Source organism: Vicia villosa, linkage group LG5 (genome assembly GCF_029867415.1).
Source record: "Vicia villosa cultivar HV-30 ecotype Madison, WI linkage group LG5, Vvil1.0, whole genome shotgun sequence".
In the NCBI taxonomy this organism is placed as follows: domain Eukaryota; kingdom Viridiplantae; phylum Streptophyta; class Magnoliopsida; order Fabales; family Fabaceae; genus Vicia; species Vicia villosa.
The window spans coordinates 116,863,920-116,888,626 of record NC_081184.1 but is presented as its reverse complement, the minus strand read 5'-3'; the positions used below and the strand labels follow the sequence as shown (position 1 = coordinate 116,888,626).

The window sequence follows — 24,707 nt, the reverse complement described above, 5'->3', positions numbered from 1 at the left end:
GTAGGACTGTTTTGCTGAATGCTATCTCTCATGCTGAGTATGAGAAGATATCTAACAGGGAAACTGCCCATGATATATATGAGTCATTGAAAATGACCCATGAGGGAAATGCTCAAGTCAAGGAGACTAAAGCTCTTGCTCTAATCCAGAAATATGAAGCCTTCAAGATGGAGGATGATGAAGATATTGAGAAGATGTTCTCAAGATTTCCAACGCTAACTGCTGGATTAAGAGTTCTGGATAAAGGCTACACCAAGGCTGATCATGTAAAGCAGATTATCAGAAGCTTACCCAGAAGATGGGGTTCAATGGTGACTGCATTCAAGATTGCCAAGAATCTGAATGAAGTTTCTTTGGAAGAGCTGATCAGTGCCCTGAGGAGTCATGAGATTGAACTTGACGCAAATGAACCTCAGAAGAAAGGTAAGTCTATTGCATTAAAATCTAATTTTAAAAAATGCACTAACGCCTTTCAGGCTAGAGAAGAAGATCCTGAAGAATCAAAATCTGAAGAAGAAGATGAACTGTCCATGATCTCCAGAAGGGTAAACCAACTCTGGAAGAGCAAGCAAAGGAAGTTCAGAAGCTTCAGAAATTCAAAGAAATTTGAACGAGGAGAATCTTCTGGTGACAGAATATCTGACAAGAAGAAGGCTGTCTGCTATGAGTGCAATGAGCCTGGACATTACAAGAACGAGTGTCCAAAACTTCTGAAGGAGAATCCCAAGAAGAAGTTTCATAAGAAGAAAGGTCTTATGGCAACATGGGATGATTCTGAATCTGAATCAGAATCAGACTCTGAAGGAGAGCAGGCCAACTTCGCGCTGATGGCTACAGAAGATGATGGATCAGAATCTACATCAGAATCAGATTCTGAAGAGGTATTTTCTGAACTATCTAGAGAAGAGTTAGTTTCCAGTCTAACAGAACTTCTGGAACTCAAGTCTCAGATTAGTATCAAATACAAGAAGCTGAAAAAGCTATTTGAATTTGAAACTAAGAAGCTTGAAGTGGAGAATTCTGAACTGAAGGAAAAAGTTTTAAATTTATCCAAAAATACTGGATCTCCTTCTGTCTCTGAAAAATCTACTCCAAGTCTGAACAATATTCTGAAAGAATATGACTTAAGTTTCAGAAAGTTTTTATCTAGAAGTATTGGCAAAAGTCAACTTGCTTCTATGATATATGCTGTGTCAGGAAACAAAAGAGCTGGCATTGGTTATGAGGGTGAAATCCCATACAAGCTTGAATCTGTGGATGATATGAAAATATCATACAAGCCTCTGTATAACCAATTTAAATTTGGCCACTCCCATGATATTAGGCACACATCACATGCTCAAAGCTTTCACATAACACACACCAAGAAGCATGTGACAAAACCTAAGAAATATCATGGAACTCAGAACATAAACTATCATTCTGTTCCTCCTATTTCATATAATGCTAAACCCAAGTTCAATCAGAACTTGAGGAGAACTAACAAGAAAGGACCCAAGAAATTGTGGGTACCTAAGGAGAAGATAATTTCTGTTGCAGATATCCTTGGCGGCAAAGAGGACAAAAAGCAAAATGTCATGGTACCTGGACTCTGGGTGCTCGCGACACATGACGGGAAGAAGGTCTATGTTCCAAGACCTGGTGCTTAAACCAGGTGGAGAAGTCAAGTTTAGAGGAGATCAGAAGGGCAAAATCATTGGCTCTGGAACCATAAGTCTTGGTAACTCTCCTTCCATAACTAATGTACTTCTTGTAGAAGGATTAACGCATAACTTATTGTCCATAAGTCAATTAAGTGATAATGGTTATGATATAATCTTCAATCAAAAGTCTTGCAAGGCTGTAAGTCAGAAGGATGGCCCATGATTTCTCTTGTCCTAGAACTCCACAGCAAAATGGAGTTGTAGAGCGAAAGAATAGGACTCTACAAGAAATGGCCAGAACCATGATCAATGAAACCAATATGGCTAAGCATTTCTGGGCAGAAGCAATAAACACTGCGTGTTATATTCAGAATAGAATCTCTATCAGACCTATTCTAAATAAGACTCCTTATGAATTGTGGAAGAACAGAAAGCCCAACATTTCATATTTCCATCCTTTTGGATGTGTATGTTTTATTCTGAATACTAAAGATCATCTTGGTAAGTTTGATTCTAAAGCACAAAAGTGTTTCCTTCTTGGATATTCTGAACGCTCTAAAGGCTACAGAGTATACAATACTTAAACATTGATTGTAGAAGAATCAATCAATATCAGGTTTGATGATAAGCTTGGTCTTGAAAAACCAAAGCAGCTTGAGAATTTTGCAGATATAGATATTGATATATCAGAAGCTGTAGAACCAAGAAGCAAAGCTGCAGAGGCTGATAGTCTCAGAAGCAATGGATCAGAAGATCAAGTTGCTGCATCTTTAGAGAATCTCAGGATTTCTGAAGAGCCAACAGTCAGAAGATCACCTAGACTTGCTTCAGCTCATTCAGAAGATGTGATCCTTGGGAAGAAAGATGATCCCATCAGAACAAGGGCATTCCTTAAGAACAATGCAGAATGTCAATTAGGTCTTGTTTCTTTGATCGAGCCAACTTCTGTTGATCAAGCTCTAGAAGATCCAGACTGGATAATTGCCATGCAAGAAGAACTCAATCAGTTTACAAGGAATGATGTATGGGACTTGGTTCCTAGACCAAAAGGATTTAACATCATCGACACTAAGTGGGTATTCAGAAACAAGCTAAGCGAGAAGGGAGAAGTGGTAAGAAACAAAGCCAGACTGGTTGCTCAAGGTTATAGTCAGCAAGAAGGGATTGACTACACAGAAACCTTTGCACCAGTGGCCAGGTTAGAATCTATTCGTCTATTAATTTCTTTTGCCACTCAACATAACATCACTCTTTATCAGATGGATGTCAAGAGTGCCTTCTTAAATGGTTATATAGATGAAGAAGTTTATGTCCATCAACCTCCTGGTTTTGAAGACTCCAAGTCTCCAAATCATGTTTTTAAATTAAAGAAATCATTATACGGATTGAAGCAAGCTCCTAGAGCTTGGTATGAACGCTTAAGTTCTTTCCTTCTGGAAAATGGTTTCACTAGAGGAAAAGTGGACACTACTCTCTTTTTTGTAAAACATTTAAAAAGGATATTTTAATATGCCAGATATATGTTGATGATATCATCTTTGGAACATCTAATGCTACACTTGGAAAGGAGTTTGCTGAGTCTATGCAGGCTGAATTTGAAATGAGCATGATGGGAGAACTCAAGTATTTCCTTGGGATTCAAATCAACCAAACTTCTGATGGAACATATGTTCATCAAACGAAGTATGTGAAAGAACTTCTGAAAAAGTTTAATCTTTCTGAAAGTAAAGAAGCCAAAACTCCTATGCATCCAACATGTGTCCTAGGTAAGGATGAGGTAAGTAAGAAGGTAGATCAGAAGTTGTACAGAGGTATGATTGGATCTCTTTTATACCTAACTTCTTCTAGACCTGACATTCTCTTCAGTGTTTGTTTGTGTGCTAGATTCCAATCAGATCCGAGAGAATCTCATTTAACTGCGGTTAAGAGAATTCTGAGGTATCTGAAAGGTACTACTAATGTTGGTTTAGTTTACAGAAGATCCAAAGATTACAACTTAGTAGGATTCTGTGATGCTGACTATGCTGGAGATAGAATTGAAAGGAAGAGCACTTCTGGAAGTTGTCAATTTCTTGGAAGTCATCTGATCTCATGGTACAGCAAGAAGCAAGCTACAATTGCCCTCTCAACAACAGAAGCAGAATATGTTGCTGCTGCTGGTTGTAGCACACAAATGCTCTGGATGAGAAGTCAGCTAGAAGATTATCAGATATACGAGAGTAACATTCCTATTTTCTGTGATAATACTTCTGCTATATGTTTATCTAAGAATCCTATCTTGCATTCAAAAGCTAAACATATTGAGATTAAACATCACTTCATAAGGGACTATGTTCAGAAGGGTGTTATATCTTTAAACTTTGTGGATACAGACCATCAATGGGCTGATATCTTTACAAAACCCCTTGCTGAAGATAGGTTTAAGTTCATTCTGAAGAATATCAGTATGGATTTATGCCCAGAATGAGAAGATGAGAAGATCTTATGTATGAGTATCTTCTGAAATGAAATTGGATTAGTTTTTTTTAAGAAGTTCTGATTGCAATCAATTAGAAGTAGTGATTCGGTTATTACTAACGGTTCATTGTCTAAGTTGATTCAGAATCTCTTTAAAAGTAAAACAGCTGTAACTGGCTATCCAGATGGTAAACACGTGTTCACTATCTCTGGACAATCGTGCGTGCAGTTGAGGGGACGCCTACTTAGGTAACTGTTCTAATCACTTCTTTTGTCATTATTATCTCTCCTCACGTCATGTAACATTAAATGCCATTCATCATTTCAGTTTCTTTTTATACTCTTCAAACGTTTCTTTTCCCTCTATTTATTTCTCTCTCTCTCTCTCTCTTTATCTGCATTTTGCATAAACCCTAGTTTATTCATCTTCAACCTAGCATTCACCATGAATCCGTCTTCAAGTTCCTCTCAAGAGGTTTCTCCATTGAAAACTCGCTACATTCCTCCATCAGAAATGGAAGTTTTGTGTAAATCTTCTGTGGACTCTGATGACTTGGGTGCTTATGGTTTCAAACCAAAAACGAAGACGAAGGCTCAAGGATGGTCGATCTATTTGAATAGAACGGTTGGAAGGGTTGTCTGGTTCCAGGTTGAGAAACAAATCTCGGGGATCGCTGATAGTGATTTCAAGACGGATCTCTCAAGATTCCAAGAAGTCTCAAGTCAGATCTCTTCTGTGATGCTGTTATCAACATTTATCCAAAGGAAGAAGACTTTCTTGAGATATTGGATGAAGTTAAGGATCATGTTCTTGACTTCTATGTTAAGGGAAAGCCCCGTTTGAGACATTAACTCTCTTCCTGTGAACTGTCTCTCACTTCCTCCTTGAATTCATGCATCTCTCCTACAGTGGAGGTTCTAGTCTGGACAGGCATGCAGAGAACGCCGCAGGGATTCATGATATGCTAGCTAAGATTATGACTAGGCTAGGGTTGTAGTCCTTAAGTCCTTGTAATTTTCTTTGTTTGATTGCATCTGCTTATTCTGCATACATCTTTTGTAATCCTGCGTGTTTAATCAATGAAAAGTTTAATTCTGTTTCTTTCCTTTGTCGTTTTCTACATCTGAATCTTTTATATTCTTTTTGATGTTATGACAAAAAGGGGGAGAAAATATATGATAAATGATCTGATTAATATTATCAGTTACCGGGTAAAAAGGCCCCACATTACTAACAGAACTTGCAAAGTTCTATGCTTTAAGTTGTGTTGTTGCAGGAATTGAAGATTATCTCTGAAGATCAACATAAGAAGCAACAAGATGAGGAAAAGTAATTCTTTAGAGAATCAAGTTCTTGGATTCTTGAAGCAAATTAAGTGCTATGAAGCTTCAGAATCAGAAGCAAGAAGGAAGAATGTTCAGATATTCTGATGATAGAATATGATCTGAAACATTATGTTTATGTGTTCTGACACGTACCATATGGCTCTGATATACAATATGTGTTATGAAACATATTCTATGTTTTGACTCATTCATGCTGACTTTTGTCGTTTAGTTTTGTTCTGTAACATTTCAGGATGTAGAGATGCTCTGATGATGCTCTGGTACATTCAACAATGTTCTGATACAATCTAGCATGAAGTGATGTAAGAAGAAATTCAAGCTCTGAAGCTGTCCCAATTGAAGCAGAAGTCAGAAGCTGTGAATGTTCTGAAGATCAAAGAAATTCAAGTTCTGAAGCTGTCCTAGTGGAAGCAGAAGTCAGAAGCTGTGAATGTTCTGAAGATCAAAGAAATTCAAGTTCTGAAGCTGTCCGATGGAAGCAGGAATCAGAAGCTGTGAATGTTCTGAAGATCAAAGAAATTCAAGTTCTGAAGCTGTCCGATGGAAGCAGGAATCAGAAGATGTGAATGTTCTGAGGATCTAAAGAAATTCAATGTTCTGAAGCTGTCCTATGGAAGCAGAAATCAGAAGTCATGAATGTTCTGAAGATCAAGCACCGTGAACGTCTCTACCGAAATAATCAGGGAAGTCTTTTATTTATAAAATTCTTCTAGTATTAATTTCAGGGGGAGATTATTCATCTCAGGGGGAGATTGTTAATCTCAGGGGGAGACATATTCACATGCTTATGCTATAGCTGTGTAATTGTCTTTAGTCGTCTGCTCTTTCTGATCGCAAATTCATATCATTTATATATGTTTTTGTCATCATCAAAAAGGGGGAGATTGTTAGAAAAAGATTTGTTCTGATCAATATTCTTAGTTTTGATGATAACAAGGATATGAATTTTGTGTGAGATAATGTGGTACTCTAATACATTGCAATTTCCCTTTCAGGAAATATATAAAGAGTATGCACAAATCAGCGCTCAGAAGCTTTGTCTCAGAAGGTTCAGCATGCAACATCAGAACATGGTCTGACAAGACATCAGAAGATGGTCAAGGCAGAATCAGAACATGGGTCTATGGAAGCATCAGAAGAACTTGAGATCAGAAGCAGAAGCACTGAAGTTCTCATGGTATCACGCTCAGAAGCACTTCAAGGTCAGAAGACAAGAAGATGCTATGCACCAAGCTGTTTGACTCTGATGATATTCAAACGTTGTATACACAAACATCAGATCAGAAGAAAGTACAGGTGGCAGGCTACGCTGACTGACAAAAGGAACGTTGGAAGCTATTAAAGGCAACGTCAGTAGACACAGCGTGAACAAGGCTCGAGGTAGTTGACAAAAGCGTAAAACATTAAATGCAATGCTGTACGGAATACGCAAAGCACTAAATGCTCCCAACGGTCATCTTCTCAAGTGCCTATGAATATGAAGTTCTGATGAGAAGCAAGGTTAACGTTTTTGAAAGAACTTATTCTGAAAAACTTGCTGAAACGCTGTTCAACTCAAAGCTCAGAAACTTCATCTTCATCAAAGCTCACTACATTGCTGTTGTAATATATTAGTGAGATTAAGCTTAAACGTTAAGAGAAATATCACTGTTGTGATTATAGCTTTTCAGAAGCAATTGTAATACTCTTAGAATTGATTACATTAATTTGTAAGTAACTAGAGTGATCAAGTGTTGATCAGGATACTCTAGGAAGTCTTAGCTTGTGTCTAAGCAGTTGTAATTAGAGTGATCACGTGGTGGTCAGGATACTCTAAGAAAGTCTTAGCTTGTGTCTAAGCATTTGTTCCTAGAGTGATCAGGTTGTGATCAGGATACTCTAGAAGACTTAGTCGTGGGCTAAATGGAAAACCATTGTAATCTGTTGCGATTAGTGGATTAAATCCTCAGGTGAGGTAAATCACTCCGTGGGGGTGGACTGGAGTAGTTTAGTTAACAACGAACCAGGATAACAATAACTGTGCAAATTGTTTTTATCGTTCAAGTTTTTAGACTACACTTATTCAAACCCCCCCCCCTTTCTAAGTGTTTTTCTATCCTTCAAGAAGATCAGATTATTTCCTAGAAACTGACCGCTTCCAGATCTACTTTATGTTCTATTCTGTCTCCAGCAAAATCGGCATCACAATAACCTACTAAATTAAACTCTCTGTATTTTCTGTAACATAGTCCAACATTATTAGTACCTTTTAGATACCTCAGAATTCTCTTGACAGCAGTCAAGTGTGATTCTCTAGGATCTGATAGGAATCTTGCACATAAACACACACTAAACAGAATATCAGGTCGAGATGCAGTTAGGTAGAGTAGTGAACCAATTATACCTCTATAGAGCTTATGGTCTACCTTCTTACTTACCTCTTCTTTACCTAAGATGCAAGTAGGATTCATTGTGGTTTTTGCTTCTTTACTTTATGATAGTTTGAATTTCTTCATAAGTTCTTTGACATACTTTGTTTGATGTATGTAAGTACCTTCAGAAGTTTGGTTAATTTGAATTCCCAGAAAGAATTTTAGTTCACCCATCATGCTCATTTCAAATTCTGCCTGCATAGACTTAGCAAACTCTCTTCCAAGAGATATATTAGAAGTTCCAAACATAATATCATCCACATATATTTGACAAATTAAGATATCATGTTTAAATGATTTTCGAAATAGTGTTGTATCAACGTTCCCTCTAGAGAAACCTTTATCTAGAAGAAATGAACTTAATCGTTCATACCAAGCTCTTGGAGCTTGCTTTAGACCATGTAAAGATTTATTTAGTTTAAAAACATGTTCAGGATATATAGAATCTTCAAATCCAGGGGGTTGATGAAGATACACTTCTTCTTCAATATAACCATTTAAAAATGCACTTTTAACATCCATTTGATATAGAGTTATGTTATATTGGGAAGCATAAGCAATTAATAATCTGATAGACTCTAACCTGGCGACTGGGGCTAAGGTTTCATTATAGTCAATACCTTCTTGCTGATTATACCCTTGAGCAACCAGTCGTGCTTTGTTTCTGATGACCTCTCCTTGCTCATTCATTTTGTTCCTGAGCACCAACTTTGTTCCAATAATGTTGAATTCTTCTGGTCTTAGAACTAGATCCCATACACAATTTCTGGTGAATTGGTTTATTTCTTCTTGCATGGAAATGATCCAATATGTATCTTGAAGAGCTTCGTTTATTGAAGTTAGCTCAACCATTGACACTGATCCAAATAATGAATTCTCATTATTTCTTAGGAATGCTCTAATTCTGATAGGATCATCTTTCTTGCCTAGAATGACATCTTCTGAATGATGTGTAGTTAGTCTTGAAAATCTTTTATGAGGATTCTCTTCAGTGATTCTCATGTTTTCCATGGTTGATGTAATTTATTATGCATCTTCATATTCTGAATTATCAAGGTTTGTGAGTTGCTCTTCTGTATCTGCAAAATTTCCAGTCTGCTTTGGCTTTTGATGGCCAAGCTTATCATCAAATCTGATATTGATTGATTCTTCAACTATCAAGGTTTCTGTATTATATACTCTATAGCCTTTTGAACGTTCAGAATATCCTAACAGAAAACACTTTTGTGCCTTAGAATTAAACTTGTTCAGACGTTCTTTAGTGTTAAGAATAAAACATGTACAACCAAATGGATGAAAATATGAAATGTTGGGTTTCCTATTCTTCCATAGTTCATAGGGAGTCTTTTCAAGAATAGGTCTTATGGACACTCTATTTTGAATATAACATGCAGTGTTTACTGCTTCTGCCCAGAAATGCTTAGCCATATGAGCTTCATTAATCATAGTTCTAACCATTTCTTGTAATGTTCTATTTTTACGTTCTACAACCCCATTTTGTTGAGGTGTCATGGGGCAGAAGAAATTGTGAGAGATTCCATTGTCTTTAAGGAATTTCCCAAAGAGATGATTCTTAAATTCTCCTCCATGATCACTTTTAACCTTAATGATTTTAAACTCTTTTTCATTTTGTACTTGGTTATAAAAATCAAAGAATACAGTATGTGACTCATCTTTATGTTTTAAGAACTTTACCCATGTCCATATACTGTAATCATCTACAATGACTAATCTAAATTTCTCGCCTTTTATTGATTCAGTTTTCACTGGACCAAATAAATCAATATGCAGAAGTTCTAAAGGTCTAGAGGAAGAGACAACATTTTTAGATTTGAAAGAGGTTTTTGAAAACTTTCCCTTCTGACATGCTTCACAAAGAGCATCTGAGTTGAACTTTAGATTGGGGAGTCCTCTTACCAAATTGAGTTTGTTGAGTTGAGATAATCTCCTCAAACTAACATGTCCCAATCTTTTGTGCCAAACCCATTGCTCATCATTTACAGACAAAAGACAAGTTACTTTCTAAAGATTTTAGTTCAGAAAGATCAATATTATAAATGTTACTCTTTCTCTTACCAGTAAAGAGGATTTATCCGTCTTTCTGACTAACAGCTTTGCAAGACTTTTGATTAAATACTATATCATAACCATTATCACTCAATTGAGTAATAGATAGCAAGTTATGAGCTAATCCTTCAACTAGTAAAACATTAGTTATAGAGGGAGAGTTACCATTACCAATAGTTCCTGATCCAATGATCTTTCCTTTTTGGTTCCCTCCAAATCTAACGTCTCCGCCGGATTTAAGTTCCAAGCTTTGGAACATAGACCTTCTTGCCGTCATGTGACGCGAGCATCCAGAGTCCAGGTACCATGACTGATGTTTTGATTTTACTGCTAAGGGCATCTGCAACATAGACCATTTTCTCCTTAGGTACCCATATCTTTTTGGGTCCTTTGATGTTAGTGTGCCTGAAGCTTTGTTTGAGCTTAGGTCTAGCACAATAGTTTTCAGAGTATGATTTATATTTAATATCATGAGTGTGACCATAGTTAAAATGTGTGTGCAGTGGTTTAACACCCTTCTAAAACCCCGCGGAATATCAAATAAAATTCAGAGTAAAACATAAAAAGGGTATTACAGCTTCATAATATTTAAAATAATAAATCGTGTCATGCATTAGGGGAAACATCAACACATATTATTCAGTAAATATGTTAACACAACAGAAAATACTTCAAAACTGAATAACATAAAACAATCAGGATTCACACCAAAATTCACCGATTTAAAAAAAAAGCCATTATTCCAACATAGGAAAATAATTCATCAAACGACTCTAAAATAAGCGTTCCCCAATGTTACAAGGCCAGAGCACGATACTGACACAACCGAACTAAAACGAAGTAACTCTACGAGTTATCCTCACCAAGCGCAAGCTGCTACACTTTAATCTGAAAAATAACAACAGTAAGGGTGAGTCTCATTCGCAATTAATCAATGTTATAAATCCATAAATAGCAAGACATCATATATATTATTCACCCAACTGAATATATTCAGGTATTCAACAATGATACATCAAAGACACTAGCTAAATCAATCATATCACATTATAACATTGGACATCTTCCATGTTATAATCATACATACAACCTAATGCAATGCAACTACATGCATGTGGTACCAATCCAAGGGATTAACCCATCTCACTGATCCACCATCATCAAGGATACGGCTACCTCCACTCACCAATTCCACATAATGGGAATTTGCTACCGCTGATCCAACACCACCAGGATACAGCCACAATATGATTATGTATGCATGCATCACCTATCGCATGCTAATCATGAACACCAACAACAATTATGGATAATGTATTCACACCTCAACATATTCCAAACGATCACAGTATATAGATCACATCAAGCACAATATTTCATCACAAACATATTGTCACAATACATCCACATTGTCACATTAATCAATTTATGCACACAATGTATGATGCAATACCAAGAATTTAAATCACGACATTTAAAATAAAGCCAACTACTATTCCCACACATCATTCAGTATCATAGAATATTTTTTTAGCTTCACGATGCTCAAAACGGTACTCAAAACGGATAAACGGTTTAAAAGATATGAATTTTATAAAATACTTTATTTTTCAAAAACGAACAGCGGTAACCGGTTACCTCACTTCAAGTAATCGGTTACTGTAACTCAAGTAACCTAGGATTCTGTTTTTAACAGCGGTAATCGGTTATCTCAATTCCAGTAACCGGTTACTGCCTCCCAGACAGCAACAATACACATTTTCAAACAACGGTAACTGGTTACCCCAATCCCAGAAACCGGTTACTACACAACGAATAGCACTTCTTCGTTGACGTAACCTCAAGTAATCGATTACCACACCCAGGTAACCGGTTACTTCGTACCTGCAGTCCCAAGAACACGGTTTTGATAACATCTAACCATTTCTGTTTCCACCCAATTCATACCAAAACGATTCAAACACAAAAACAACACCAGAATTCATGTTATAACACAACATTAACATGTTTGGGGAACCAATTAACACCATATACAATCACTATCATTCCAATTCATCAAATATTCCCAAAACCTAACATATCTCAATTGAATCAAACAAGATACAATCAATCCTACTACTCATGAATCGATAAAAGAGATTACCGGAGAGTCCCCCTTACCTTAGAGTTTGGTTTGGTTCTTCCCCTTCCTATGCTCTTCAGCTCTTTCACGTTCTCCTCTTTTCTCCAAACTGCTATTTCTCTTCTATTTTTCCAATTCCCTTTATTTTCCTTCTTTTATGAAAAACAGACCAACTTTAGTAAAAGGCTCAACAATTGACACCCCCTCTTTACTAACTACAACTCTGGCCCAATAATCGTATTCCTATAATTCTTCAAAATTTTAATTTAATCCCCGAATAATTAAATAAATTCAAATAATTCAATTAAAATTCAATTAAATTAATTTACGAAATTACGGGTGTTACAAAACTAGAGGCCAAGAATCACTTTGAAAACTTTTTCAAAGTAGAAGAATTTAATAGGGCTGTCTTGGAGGGTGTTGATCTAAGTTTTCTTAACGAGGAGGATAGGATGTGGTTGGAAAGACCATTTTTGGAAGAGGAGATTAAGGCAGCGGTTTAGGATTGTTACGGTAACAAAAGTCCTGGTCCGGATGGCTTCACTCTAGAGTTTTTCCAACATTGTTGGGATTCGGTTAAGTAAGATGTGGTGACATTTGTGAAGGATTTTCACAATAAGGTGAGGCTCACGAAGAGTTGTTCTTCGTCCTTCATAGCTCTTATCCCTAAAGTCAAGAATCCCCAATCTTTGTCCGATTTTAGACCCATTTGTCTTGTGGGTAGTTTGCATAAGATTCTTTCTAAACTCTTGGCGAGAAGGATGAGAAGTGTTATAGGGAGATTGGTTTCGAGAAATCAAACGACGTTTGGTCCGGGTAGAAATATTGTGGATGGAGTTTTGCTTGTGAATGAGGTGTTGGACTTAGCTAAAAGAGTGAATAAGAGTTGTGTGGTTCTAAAAGTAGATTTTGAGAAAGCTTACGACCGTGTAAGTTTGAACTTTTTGAAGTATGTGTTAACAAAGATGGGGTTTGGAGCCAAGTGGTTAAGTTGGATGGACGGATGCATCTTCATGAGTAACATGTCGGTTCTCATCAACGGAAGCATAACCAAGGATTTAAAGGTCGAAAAGGGGATCCGCCAAGGAGATCGATCCTTTATCTCCTTTTCTATTTTTTTGGCCACAGAGGTGTTAACGGCTTTAATGAAGAAAGCTAGTGTTTTGGGAGATTTTTTAGGCTTTAAGATTAATGAAGTGGAGGATGTTAGTTTGCTCCAATTTGCGGATGATACCATAATATTGGCGGAAGGTGACACCGCGAATTTGTGGACCATGAAAACGATTCTAAGGGGATTTGAGTTAATGTCGGGATCGAGGGTGAATTTCCACAAAAGCTTCATTTATGGTATCAACATGGAGGATGGGTATTTAGAAGCGGCGTCTACCTTTCTTTCTTGTAAAGTCGATAGGCTTCCTTTTAAATTCCTTGGAGTTAGGGTTGGAGATAGTCCAAGGAAGCAATCGATGTGGAGGGATTTGATCTCGGTCTTGAAGAACAAGTTAGTTGTTTGGAAGGGTTTGCATATCAATTTGGCAGGAAGGGTGTGTTTGATCAATTTGGTCCTAAATGCCATCTCTATTTTTTCGCTATCTTTCTACAAGGATCCTACCAAGATTCTAAAAGAGATTAAGGCCATTCAAAGCCAGTTCCTTTGGAGCAGGAATGACATAAAAAGATCCATCCGTTGGGCCTAGGGGTTAAGAACATTGAAGTGATGAACATCGCGTTACTCAGCAAATGGAAGTGGAGGATTTTGTCGGATGAAGAGGTTGTTTTGCGTAGCATTCTTATTTCTCGATACAAAGATGTGAAGAGGAAGGTACTTATTGGCGATATTTCCGTGGTTTACAAAAGGGACTCAATATGGTGGAGGGACATCCTTTTATCTGACATTATATTTCTTTGTTAAACCATAATTTTTCAGGGGTTGTGGCGTGTGCTATTGGCAATAGTCTCGACGTTCGTTTTGGTACAGCAGCTGGGCAACCTCTCAATCGTTGATGCATACCTTTCCAGAGTTGTTTGCGGTAGCAAAGGATGATTCAATATCAGTGGCAGAGGCTGCATCGGGGCTGGTTCGCGGCTGGAACGCTGCTGCTATTTTGCAAGATAGCAGCGTAGGCACAACATCATTGTGGCAGGAGCTGTGCGATTCCACTTCCCATATAGCATTATGTGACTCTTCTAAGGATACCTTCGCTTGGCACATTACTTTGGATGGAGTTTTTACAGTAAATTCGTGTTACGAGTGGTTTTTTACCAAGCTTTCGGGTCCCCCTATCAACTCTAATGTGGTTAAAGCTTGCTCCTTTATTTGGAAGGTAAAAGCTCCATCAAAATTCATCTTCTTCGGTTGGCGGGTCATTCACAATAGAATTGCCACTAAGGATCTTTTACATAAAAGAGGTATTTTGGATAATAACAACTTGCTTTGTGTTTTTTGTTCATCGGAGGAAGAGTGTTTATCGCATATTCTCGGAGGTTGTCGGGTGGTTGCGGCCATATGGAAGAAGGTTTTAGAGTGGATTGGATCTGGCGCGGGGTTAACCTTGGAGGAGTTTCAAGTTTTCCCTTTTACTTTTGACAAGGTGAGAATGTTGGTTCGAAGGGAAATAGTAGCGGTAATTTGGCTAGCATCGGTGTGGTGTGTTTGGATGAGGCGAAACGTTATCATATTCAATAATGGGTCCTTTAGTTTTTCGGAATGTATGTCGGAGATCATTTTCATTTCTTGGAAATGGTTATCCGCTAGCTATAATCTTGTGAACACGTGTAATTTTTTCGTGTGGAGTACTCATCCTCTCTTTTGTTTTGAGTAGTTGAGGTTCTCCGTCTGTATCGGGAGGAGTATCCCTTATACTCTCTTTCTAATAACATTGCTTATTCAAAAAAATGGGTATATACCAAAATTCATTCGAACTCACGGGTTATTACGTTACATTTATTGTGCAATTAAAGAAAATAAAAGTAAATATATTTTAAATAATGTATGAATCCGAATACGGGCAAAACTTATTTTTTTATGTTAGTAAAATTTAATTATATAGTTAAAATAATATTTTCAAATAATATATTATTAGTTCATATTTACAAATCTAAATGATTGCATAAAGACAAGGCCCAATCCAATACTATTGTAAGGAAGGCCCAACGAAATGGCTCAAGTTGCCATGACCGTTTGGGAGCTTCTCGCCCACGTGTCACTCTAAGGACACGTGGCCAACTGCCATCCGGAAGAACTGGTATTCCACCATCTGAGGATCATAGACAATTGACCTAGGACGTGGACCACGCACTGGTCACCCTTATCCACGTAGGAACCTGGCAGTCTTCTATTTTGGGCCGGAGAATTAAGTCCAAAAAGAGATTTTGGCCTAGGGCACTATAAATACCCTCTTCACAAGAGGGTTGTGTATTTTAATCTCACTCTAACTTTGTACTTGCTCTCTCCCTTCACTTTGAATCTTACTTTGGCATCAAAGTGTCTTGCAGGTACACCCCCTGTTTTTCGCACCAACCACAAAAAGCTCAAGTGTTGCAGGTCACTGAAGATTATTTTTATCTTGGTAAGATCACTAAATGAATGCATAAATATTTTAAAAATAATGTCAAAACAAATTTAATATTTACATACGAGAAAATATACGGTTGATTAAAATATTTGTATATATGGAAAAACTATATTTATGCTCTAAATATAAATAAAAATATGTTTTATTTTTAATAATAGACTTTCTTGGTTAAACATGTGTCAATATTAGAATTCGTGCGAACTATTAAATTTTTTTACAATTAAAGAAAATAAAAATAAATATATTTAAAATAATATATGAATCCAAACACAAGAAAAATGTGTTATTCTTTAAATTATTTATGTTACTAATATTTTGATTTTAATATTATTTTTAATTTAAGATACAATATTTTTTAAAATAATATATGAAAATTTGAAATATATACTATTGCTGTAAAACAATTTTGGTAAAACAATTTTATTTTTATTTTAAAAATATGTCGTTCTTTTAAAAATAATAAACTCTTTTGGTAAAATAATTTGGTTTTTCTTATTTACATTTTTATTATATTTTGAAAACAAAAGCGTGCATACCACATCAGTACCCGTGCGAACGCACGGGTATCCCACTAGTTAATTTATAAATAGTCTAAATCAATATTATATTATATGATATAATATTTTATTATAATAATTAATGAGTTGTGTTTTGAGCTTTGTATGTTGTGTTTTAGTAATTATAAATATGTGTCTCTTAAGTGTTTTACAGTGTGACAATCTTAGGGTTTATAGGGTTTATCGTATTCTCGAGGGAAAACTTAGTAAGACAAAGATTTCGTAACACCTTTTGAGTTATCTAAGGGGTTTATGAAATACTTCTAAACAATTTGGGTTGGAGTGATTCATATTTTGAGTGTTGGAGAGGTTGGGAAACACTATAGTAGAAAATAGGAGTTGGATCTTGGGAGCCTTTCGGGTTGTTCTTGGAACTCTGAAGGCGAAAACTATTTTCTTATAACGCATCTGTAATCTCTTGTAACAACTTCCTGAGTATAGTGAATTGGAGAGTTGCTATCTCCCTGAAACTAGATCTTTTGATCGAACTAGGTAAACAAACATTTTTTCTTTTCTCGCCATATTCTGTTATATTTTTTGCTTATTGGTTATTATAGCTGAAAACCATTTATTTTAGTTTCTACCGTTCTTTGCCTCAAATAATAAACTATTGATTGAATTTTACCTTGTCGTAATTCATAACAAGTGGCGCCCACCATGGTATAAAGGAGTATCAAGTGATCACCATGACTTAATGGAAGATCGCGAAATTTTCCAGAAACAACGACTTTGGATTGTGGAAAATTAAGATGCAAGAAATTTTAGTTCAAGAGGAGCGTATCGATGCTTTGAAGAGTGAAGCATTGATTCTTGCAGGGTTTACAGAGGTAAAGAAGATTGAGACGGTGAATAAGGCCATGAGTGCCATTATCTTGTGCCTCTGGGATAAAGTTTTAAGAGAAGATGCCTGGGAGAAAATTGCAGTTGCTATGTGGGAAAAAATTGAATCATTGTATATGACAAAGTCTTTGGCTCACAGTTTTTGTTTGAAGCAACAAATCTATTCATTTTGAATTCTGGAGAAAAAATCTATAGTGGAGCAAGTTACAGAATTTCGCAAGATTATTTATGATCTTAAGAATATTGAAGTGAAGAATGATGATGAGGATAAAGTTTTAATCTTTTAGATTTCTTTACCTAAATCCTTTGAGCACTTTAAGGATGCCTCCTTTATGGTAAAAAGATACTATCACTTTGGATGAAGTCCAGACAGTGGTAAAATCCAAAGAATTTTTAAAGGAAAAATATTTGAAGATTGAAGATAATGGTGAAGGCTTAAGTGTGTCAAGAGAAGGAGGTGAGTGTAAAGGGATGTCCAAATCAAAGAGGTTTGACAAATCAAAGGTAAAATGTTTAAATAGTCAAAAAAATTGGTCATTTTAAGAAGGATTGTCTAGAGAGAAAGGTCAATGATGATTTTGTTCAAGTTACAGTTTCCTTGAATGATGATGGTTATGAGGATGTTAATGCACTAGTGGTATCGAGTTTGGAAACTGAATATAGTTGGGTTATTGACTCAGGTTACTCTTATGACATGTGTCCAATAATATAATACTTTGAGACTTTGAAGTTGGTGCAAGGTGGAGTTGTTTGCCTTGGTGATAATAAGACTTGCAATGTTTCATGGTATTGGTACGTACGGACTTAAAATGTTTAATAATCATGATTTTCTTCTTCACAATGTGAGGTATGTTCTAGAACTCAAGCAAAATTTGTTATCTATAAGCATGTTTGATGATCTAGGTTATTACACTAGAGTTGAACGTGGAGTGTTAAAGATTTTGCATGATGAAGTGATTATTGTTAAATGGTCTAAAATGTGTGGTCCATATATTTTAGAAGGTTTAAGTGTTGTTATTCATTCATCATTAACTAGTAGAAGCTTTCATGACAAGAAAGAGCTATGGAATTTGAGGTCATGGTTGTATGAATGCCTTGAGGCTGTTTCAGAAGTGTATGTTGAATTTTGCAAAATATAAGGGGAAAATGAATGTTACCGCTAAGTTGTTATTGATTTTTTGGGGAAGGGATGATATCAAAGCAGCTTACTTGGTTGATAGAGATTTTCTTCAGAGTAATAGTAAAAACCAAGGGATAAATCTCTTAGAAACTATAACGGAGAAAACTAGGGTTGAGGTGGAGATTTCTACTATAATACTAGTAGTAGTGAGAGAACGATTATAGAGATTTATGATTATCATTTGACTCATGATAATAGAAGGAGAGGCTTTGTAGCATTTCAAAAGGTAAGATTATGTTAGCCTTGGGTGTTATGCTTTGAATATGGTTGAAAGGTTTCAAAATTCAGAAAGAAAGACCTTTAGGGAGGCATTTGAAAGAAGGCGGAGTCAACGATTGTTGAAAAGTCATACTTGTGGTCTTGTTAACTTACCTAGGCAGAAAAGGCTAATTGGAAACAAGTGGATGCAAGTGGCGAGATTAAGATTCAAGGTTGATTTGAATTTAATCAAGGTTATTAATTAGAGTTTCAACATGGTAGAGATCAGCAAGATTGTTAATAGTTAAATTGACATCAACATGGTTTCAAGTCAAAGGTGGAGATTGTTGAAGTATGCCTTAAAACCTTTGTTAATGTAGATAAAGAAAACATATTTTAAGATTATCAAAAATCACTAAGCCAAAAAAAGAGCAAGAATGTTCGGTTTAGACGGTTCGCAGATTTCGGGTTAGACCGGTTCAGTTTATGGCTCTGTTATTTAATGTTAGAATATCTGATATATATTAATTTATAAATAGTCTAAATTAATATAAAATATATTATAAGATATTTATAATATTTTATTCTAATAATTAATAGGTTGTTCTTTGGGCTTTGTACGTTGGATTTTTGTAATTATAAATATGTGTCTCTTTAGTGTTTTACAGTGTGACAATCTTAGGATTTATTGGGTTTATGGTATTCTCGAGGGAAAATTTAGAAAGGCAAAGGTTTTGGAAAACCTTGGGAGTTATCTAAGGGATTTGGGAAATACTTTTTAAAAACTTGGGTTTGAGTGATTCATATATTGCGAGTTTGAGAGGTTGGGAAACACTTGAGTAGAAAATATGAGTTTGTTCTTGGGAGCCTCCAGAGTTGTTCTTGGGAACTCTGAGGGGAGAAGTCTATTTTCTTCTAACTCATCTGTAATCTCTTGTAACAACTTTCTGAGTATAGGGAATTGGAGAGTTGATATCTCCCCTAGAGAAGATCTTTTGATCGAACTAGGTAAACATACCTTTTGTCTTTTCTCGCATTATTCTGTTATATTTTCTGCTTATTGGTTATTATTATTGAAGGCCATTTATTTTGATTTCTACTGTTCTTTGCCTCACATAATAAATAATTGATTGAATTGAACCTTGTCGTAATTCACAACAATGATGCCTGAATTAATAACACACGGTTTATTGGAACAGGTACACGATTGCATATCAGAGTAAAGAGAAACACGCATATATTCAGATAAATTTCCTACGTTTACAATTATATATAGTAATTATAGTTATGTCTTATTGATTTATTCTAAATTACACATTAGGGTTTCAGTATACAAGTATATATATGGATACTAATGATACAGATTACAATAATACACATAATTAAAGTGTACTGCAAGGGCTTTGCCTTTGCACCCCCCACACACCCCACTCACACCCCTCAACAAACACTTGGGTCCAACACAAGGGAAAGGCTCGTCACCGCTTTGTTGCTCTGCCCCTTACTCACCTGGCCTTACATATGAGCCCAAACTCAACAATCTCCACTTTGGCGAATATCAAACTCATATGAAGATTAACTGCAAAATGGCATATCATAGCAACTAGGGGTGTGTAGCTCCTGCTTAATACTGAGAAACATGTGAAAAGTCCAAACATTGTTTGAACTTGTCGGTGGTGGCTGGCTTGGTCAATATATCAGATGCATTCTTTAAAGCGTGAAACTTTTGAAGTAATATCTTTCTGGATGCCACCAGCTCTCTGATCTTGTGGAACCTCACATCATTATGCTTGGTTCTAGCATGATACATCAGATTGTTCGCCAAATAGATAGCAATCTAGCTATCACAATGCAGTTTAACTCCACCTTACTCAACACCAAATTGTTTGACTAACCATGTAAAGGCAAGGCACAATGCTTCCTAAGCAGCTTAAGCTATTGCCATGTATTCTGCTTCATTTGTAGACATTGTTATTATAGAATGAACTGATGATTTCTAGCATATAAGCATCCCCTCAAGAGTAAAGATATACCTAGTTATTGACCTCCTATTATCCAAATCACCTGCATAGTCAAAATCCACATATCCCATAACTAATGGAACCCCCTGCTCCATGCTTAACATGATACCATGATCCATTGTAACCTTCAAGTAACTTAGGATCCACTTGACTGCTTCCCAATGTTGCTTCCTTGACTTGGACACGAACATGCTTAACATGCTTAACATTTGACTAACTGCTTGTTGTCATACGAAAAATTTTGCCCACAAATTTTTATTGAATTTAAATTCATCTGCATATCATGACCATTTCATTTGATCATGGAGTCCCATAAGCATTCGCCAGTCAAAAGTCAAAAAAGATGTATTTAGAGGTTAAAGGAGAAACAAAGTCAACATTTTACTTTACCTTTTTTACCTTCTAATATCATTCATCCATCATTTTAAGATTTATGGCATGGTTGCTTGCTAAATAAGGTATATGATTGAAAAAGTCAACATAAAGTCAATATTTTCACGTGATAGCAAATTTGACTAAACTTTCATGCATCATGAGTCATTGTTACAATAATCATTTAAATCATCATAACATTATTCTATTTAGAATTTCGTTGATCATTATCATACATTATAATAAAAGTCAAAGTAAAGTCAACATTGCACATGTTGAGAAAATTGACTAAATTTTCATGTTTAATTATTCCTTTTGGAGAAATAAATTCATCATCATTTTATTTCATTTGAATTTCAATAATCATTTCATGCATCATAAATCAAAAGTCAAATAAAAAGTCAAGATTTTGACACTAAAAGGCAAAAAAAGATCACACTTGTTTTGCCAGGACATTCATGCATCTCACACACCTTTAAATTCAAACTAGTTTCATAATGTATCGAAAATTTGGAGTGCATTACACCAGATATTTTGCATGAAATTCAAATTTCCAACAAATTCCATCAACTCCACCCTTCTAAGAAACTCTTTATCTCACATACCTTATCCACTCACAGCCAAGTACATTCTCCCATTATAGATGTTAAAAATAAATTTGATTGTGTTTTAAGAAAATTTAAGATAAATTATTATATTATAAATGTATCGACTATAGTTGTAAAAAAAATCTTAAAATAATTAAAAGTCAACACAAAATATATTAAAACTAATTTGCATCACCGCATCGTGCGGGTCTTACCTAGTGTCTGATTATAGTGGAGTTATTTCTTTGTCTGAACGATTCGTGGTTATTACTCTTATAATGAAGGACTTTCCATGTTAAAGTATTGGTGTTTTCTTGTGTCTTTATTTGTTTGATTTGTTGTCATATATTTGTTGTTGATCCTCAAAATTCTTACAAATTTGGAGAATTTTCTATTTCCGGTGTATTGGTCTGTTATTGTATGTTTATTTTCGATAAGTGACTTAGGTAAAAATTTCCGTTGCTCATGACTAGCAATCACCAACCAAAAGTTAGGTCTTCCCTCAAAATATCGTCAAGTTATATTATTAACCCCTCAACAAGCATGCCCTATGACCATAATTTTTTTTACCACAATTAGGTTGGTCCAATATTTTCGAGTACACCATACAATTTTCATACTGAATGGAAGTTTAGTGTATGAATTCTTTGAGATACAATGTCATGCAAGCCTTTAATATCCGAGTACATTCTTATATTATTAGCACTTTCTCTTATTTAAAGTTACCTAAAGAATCAGAGATTTTATAGAAGATAAAAAGGTTCACTTCTAATAGGATAAAAAGATTATCAAGGAAAATCCAGTGTGATAAAACCTTGAAAAAGAGAAAATGGGTACAGTACAGTTTAAGTGCAAGAAATAATCATTGCATAAAGCATGATCTCATAAATTATTTAAACATCACCATCCCATAACTCTTCCAAGGATTTGTAAGGTCCATTTTCTGATATAAACATTTCTCCTTTTAGGGTTCTCATTTGAGGAATCTGATTGATTTTGTCTGACTCTTCTTGGCTCAATTCCCAATCGAATATTTCAATGTTTTGTTTCATCCTCTCCTTATTGAAGCTTTTCACAATGGCAGTTACCCCGTGCTGGTATATCCATCTTAGTATTATCTGCATAATATGTATCCACATTAGAAATATGTAATAGTCATCTCAATATAATAGTATATCTATGTTTTAAAAGCCTTAGTAAAACATAATTAAATTAATATATTTCATAGTTGTCTTGTCACTGAATATAGTTTGACTTCTTTGAAATAAAATAATGAGTTGCACCTGGGCTACACTTTTCTTGTTAGCCTCAGCAATTTCATGCAGAATTGGATTATCCATCACTGACGCGGAACCCCAAGGATCTTTGTATGCTCCTAGTGGTGACCATGCACTCACATGAATTCCTTTATGCTTGCAGAATTCTCTGAGTTTCCCTTGATTCCATGATGGGCTCATTTCCACCTAAATACAAATAACAATGTCTAACATGAAGATACAGCCATGTCTATAATTAGTAGGATGTATGGTATCCAGATGTATTTTTACGTGTGTGTCTATATCTGATACGTGTTAATTTTCCATTTTGAAGTAAACACGGAAAAAATTTAGTGTATTTCATATATATGTGAGAATGAATCAAATCAAATAGTGTTAAAATCTTATACCTGATTAACCGCAGGAGTGATTTTGGCATTTTCTAAAAGTAAGGTGAGCTTTTTGGCACCAAAGTTGCTAACACCAATAGACTTTGCTAAGCCCAATCTATGACACTCTTCCATAGCTTCCCATACTCCTTTTATGTCGATGGGAATCGTATCCTCACCTGTAAAGTTAAAGCCTACCACATCTTGTTTAAACCTCACTGGCCAATGAATCAAATAGAGATCCACATAATCCAAGCCCAGGTTTCTAAACAATTTCAACCAAAAAACGAAAAATTAAATTAGTCAAGTAATAAAAAATTCAAGCTAAAAAGAAGGGAAAAAAAAGAGACAAGAGAACTATGCTTACTTGAGAGTGGTTTTGAGAGCTGGGAGAACAAGGTCATGGTGAGCATCAGTACACCATAACTTGGAAGTAATGAACAGTTCGTCGCGATTTTTAATGAGGCCGAGCTCTAAAGCCTTTGACACAGCTTGACCTAGAAGTTCTTCAGTATTATAGAAAGAAGCAGTATCAAAATGTCTGTAGCCAATTTTAATGGCATCTATCAAAGCTGATAGAGGAGGAGGAGTTCCTGTTCCATATCCTATCGCCGGAATCTTTTCTCCTGAATTAAGAACCACTTCTGGAACATCCTTCGCTGCCATCTTCTTTGTTTTGCGATGGTTAAAGGCACAAGTTTCGCAAAATTCACAATTTTCTGTTATGTTAACTTTGAGACTTGAGTTGTGGCTATAAATAATTGTTTAATATCACAGAAATAAGGTATTATAATTATTATATTATTGAATATTGAATATTGACTATTCACTCCCTAATGAGCAAAGCAATGACAAAAGCAAGATAGTGAGTGATTATTTGAAAAGGGAAGTTTCCATTCTATTATATATACATCTTAGTTTGAATCGTTGATATAACATGAACCCACATTAGAGATATGCATGCAACTGTCCTCAAGTTTGGAATATTCAAAGAGATATAGCATGTATCCATCCACAATAGAGATATGTAATTGTTATCTCAATAGAGTATTATATGTTTGACTATGTCAATTTTGAAAGAGATGGTTCATTAATACAGGGCAGTATTACAACTTCAATGATGTGGAATGGCATCTTCAGTGACGTCAAAGAAGTCTTAAGTTTGAGTTGACTCTAGAAAAAAAAATGCTTGAATTTAAAAACACAGAGCTGTATATTTTAAAAACCTTATTAAATTCTTAGGGACTAAACATATTGAATAGTTTACTATCATTGAAAATAATTTGAAATAAAATAATGAGATGCACCTGGGCTACATACACAGACTCTTCTTTCTAGCCTCGTCAATTTCAGGCATAACTGCAGGCGAACCTCAAATTAGTTTGCGTTAATATTTAAATATTGAATAAATAATGTAAGAAATAGTTTGCAAATATAATTTTAACATATTTTAGAATTTTCTCCTAGCATATGATATTTTAGATTATTTTTCAGTTTATTCCTCTGTAATCAATACTCTTTATATTTTTGTTTGGATACTAGAATTTATGTGGTGCCGACTAGATCTTTGTAATCAATATTTCATTGGTTCGCCAAGTATCTTTCGTCTTTGCACATATAGATAATTCTAAAATAAGCAATGATACTATTAATAAGTGTATAAGGGATATTCCGCTCAAAACAAA

General features: G+C 35.4%; 1 protein-coding gene across 2 annotated transcripts in view; it reads right to left on the bottom strand.

Moving 5' to 3' along the window:
• The window catches only part of LOC131602134 (methylecgonone reductase-like), a 33,317-nt gene extending 9,538 nt beyond the window's left edge, over nt 1-23,779 (bottom strand). Inside the window, exons 1-4 of one of the 2 annotated variants that reach the window (XM_058874140.1) lie at nt 23,390-23,772; nt 23,044-23,287; nt 22,661-22,840; nt 22,021-22,495 (exon numbers count right to left, since the gene is read on the bottom strand). In XM_058874140.1, coding sequence (XP_058730123.1) covers nt 22,271-22,495; nt 22,661-22,840; nt 23,044-23,287; nt 23,390-23,688 — 948 coding nt within the window. In that variant the 5' untranslated portion in view covers nt 23,689-23,772 and the 3' untranslated portion in view covers nt 22,021-22,270. Of the gene's footprint in view, nt 1-22,020; nt 22,496-22,660; nt 22,841-23,043; nt 23,288-23,389 lie in introns of those variants that run through there. The other variant, XM_058874142.1, reaches the window with a different exon arrangement.
• Between the last annotated feature and the right edge of the window lie 928 nt (nt 23,780-24,707).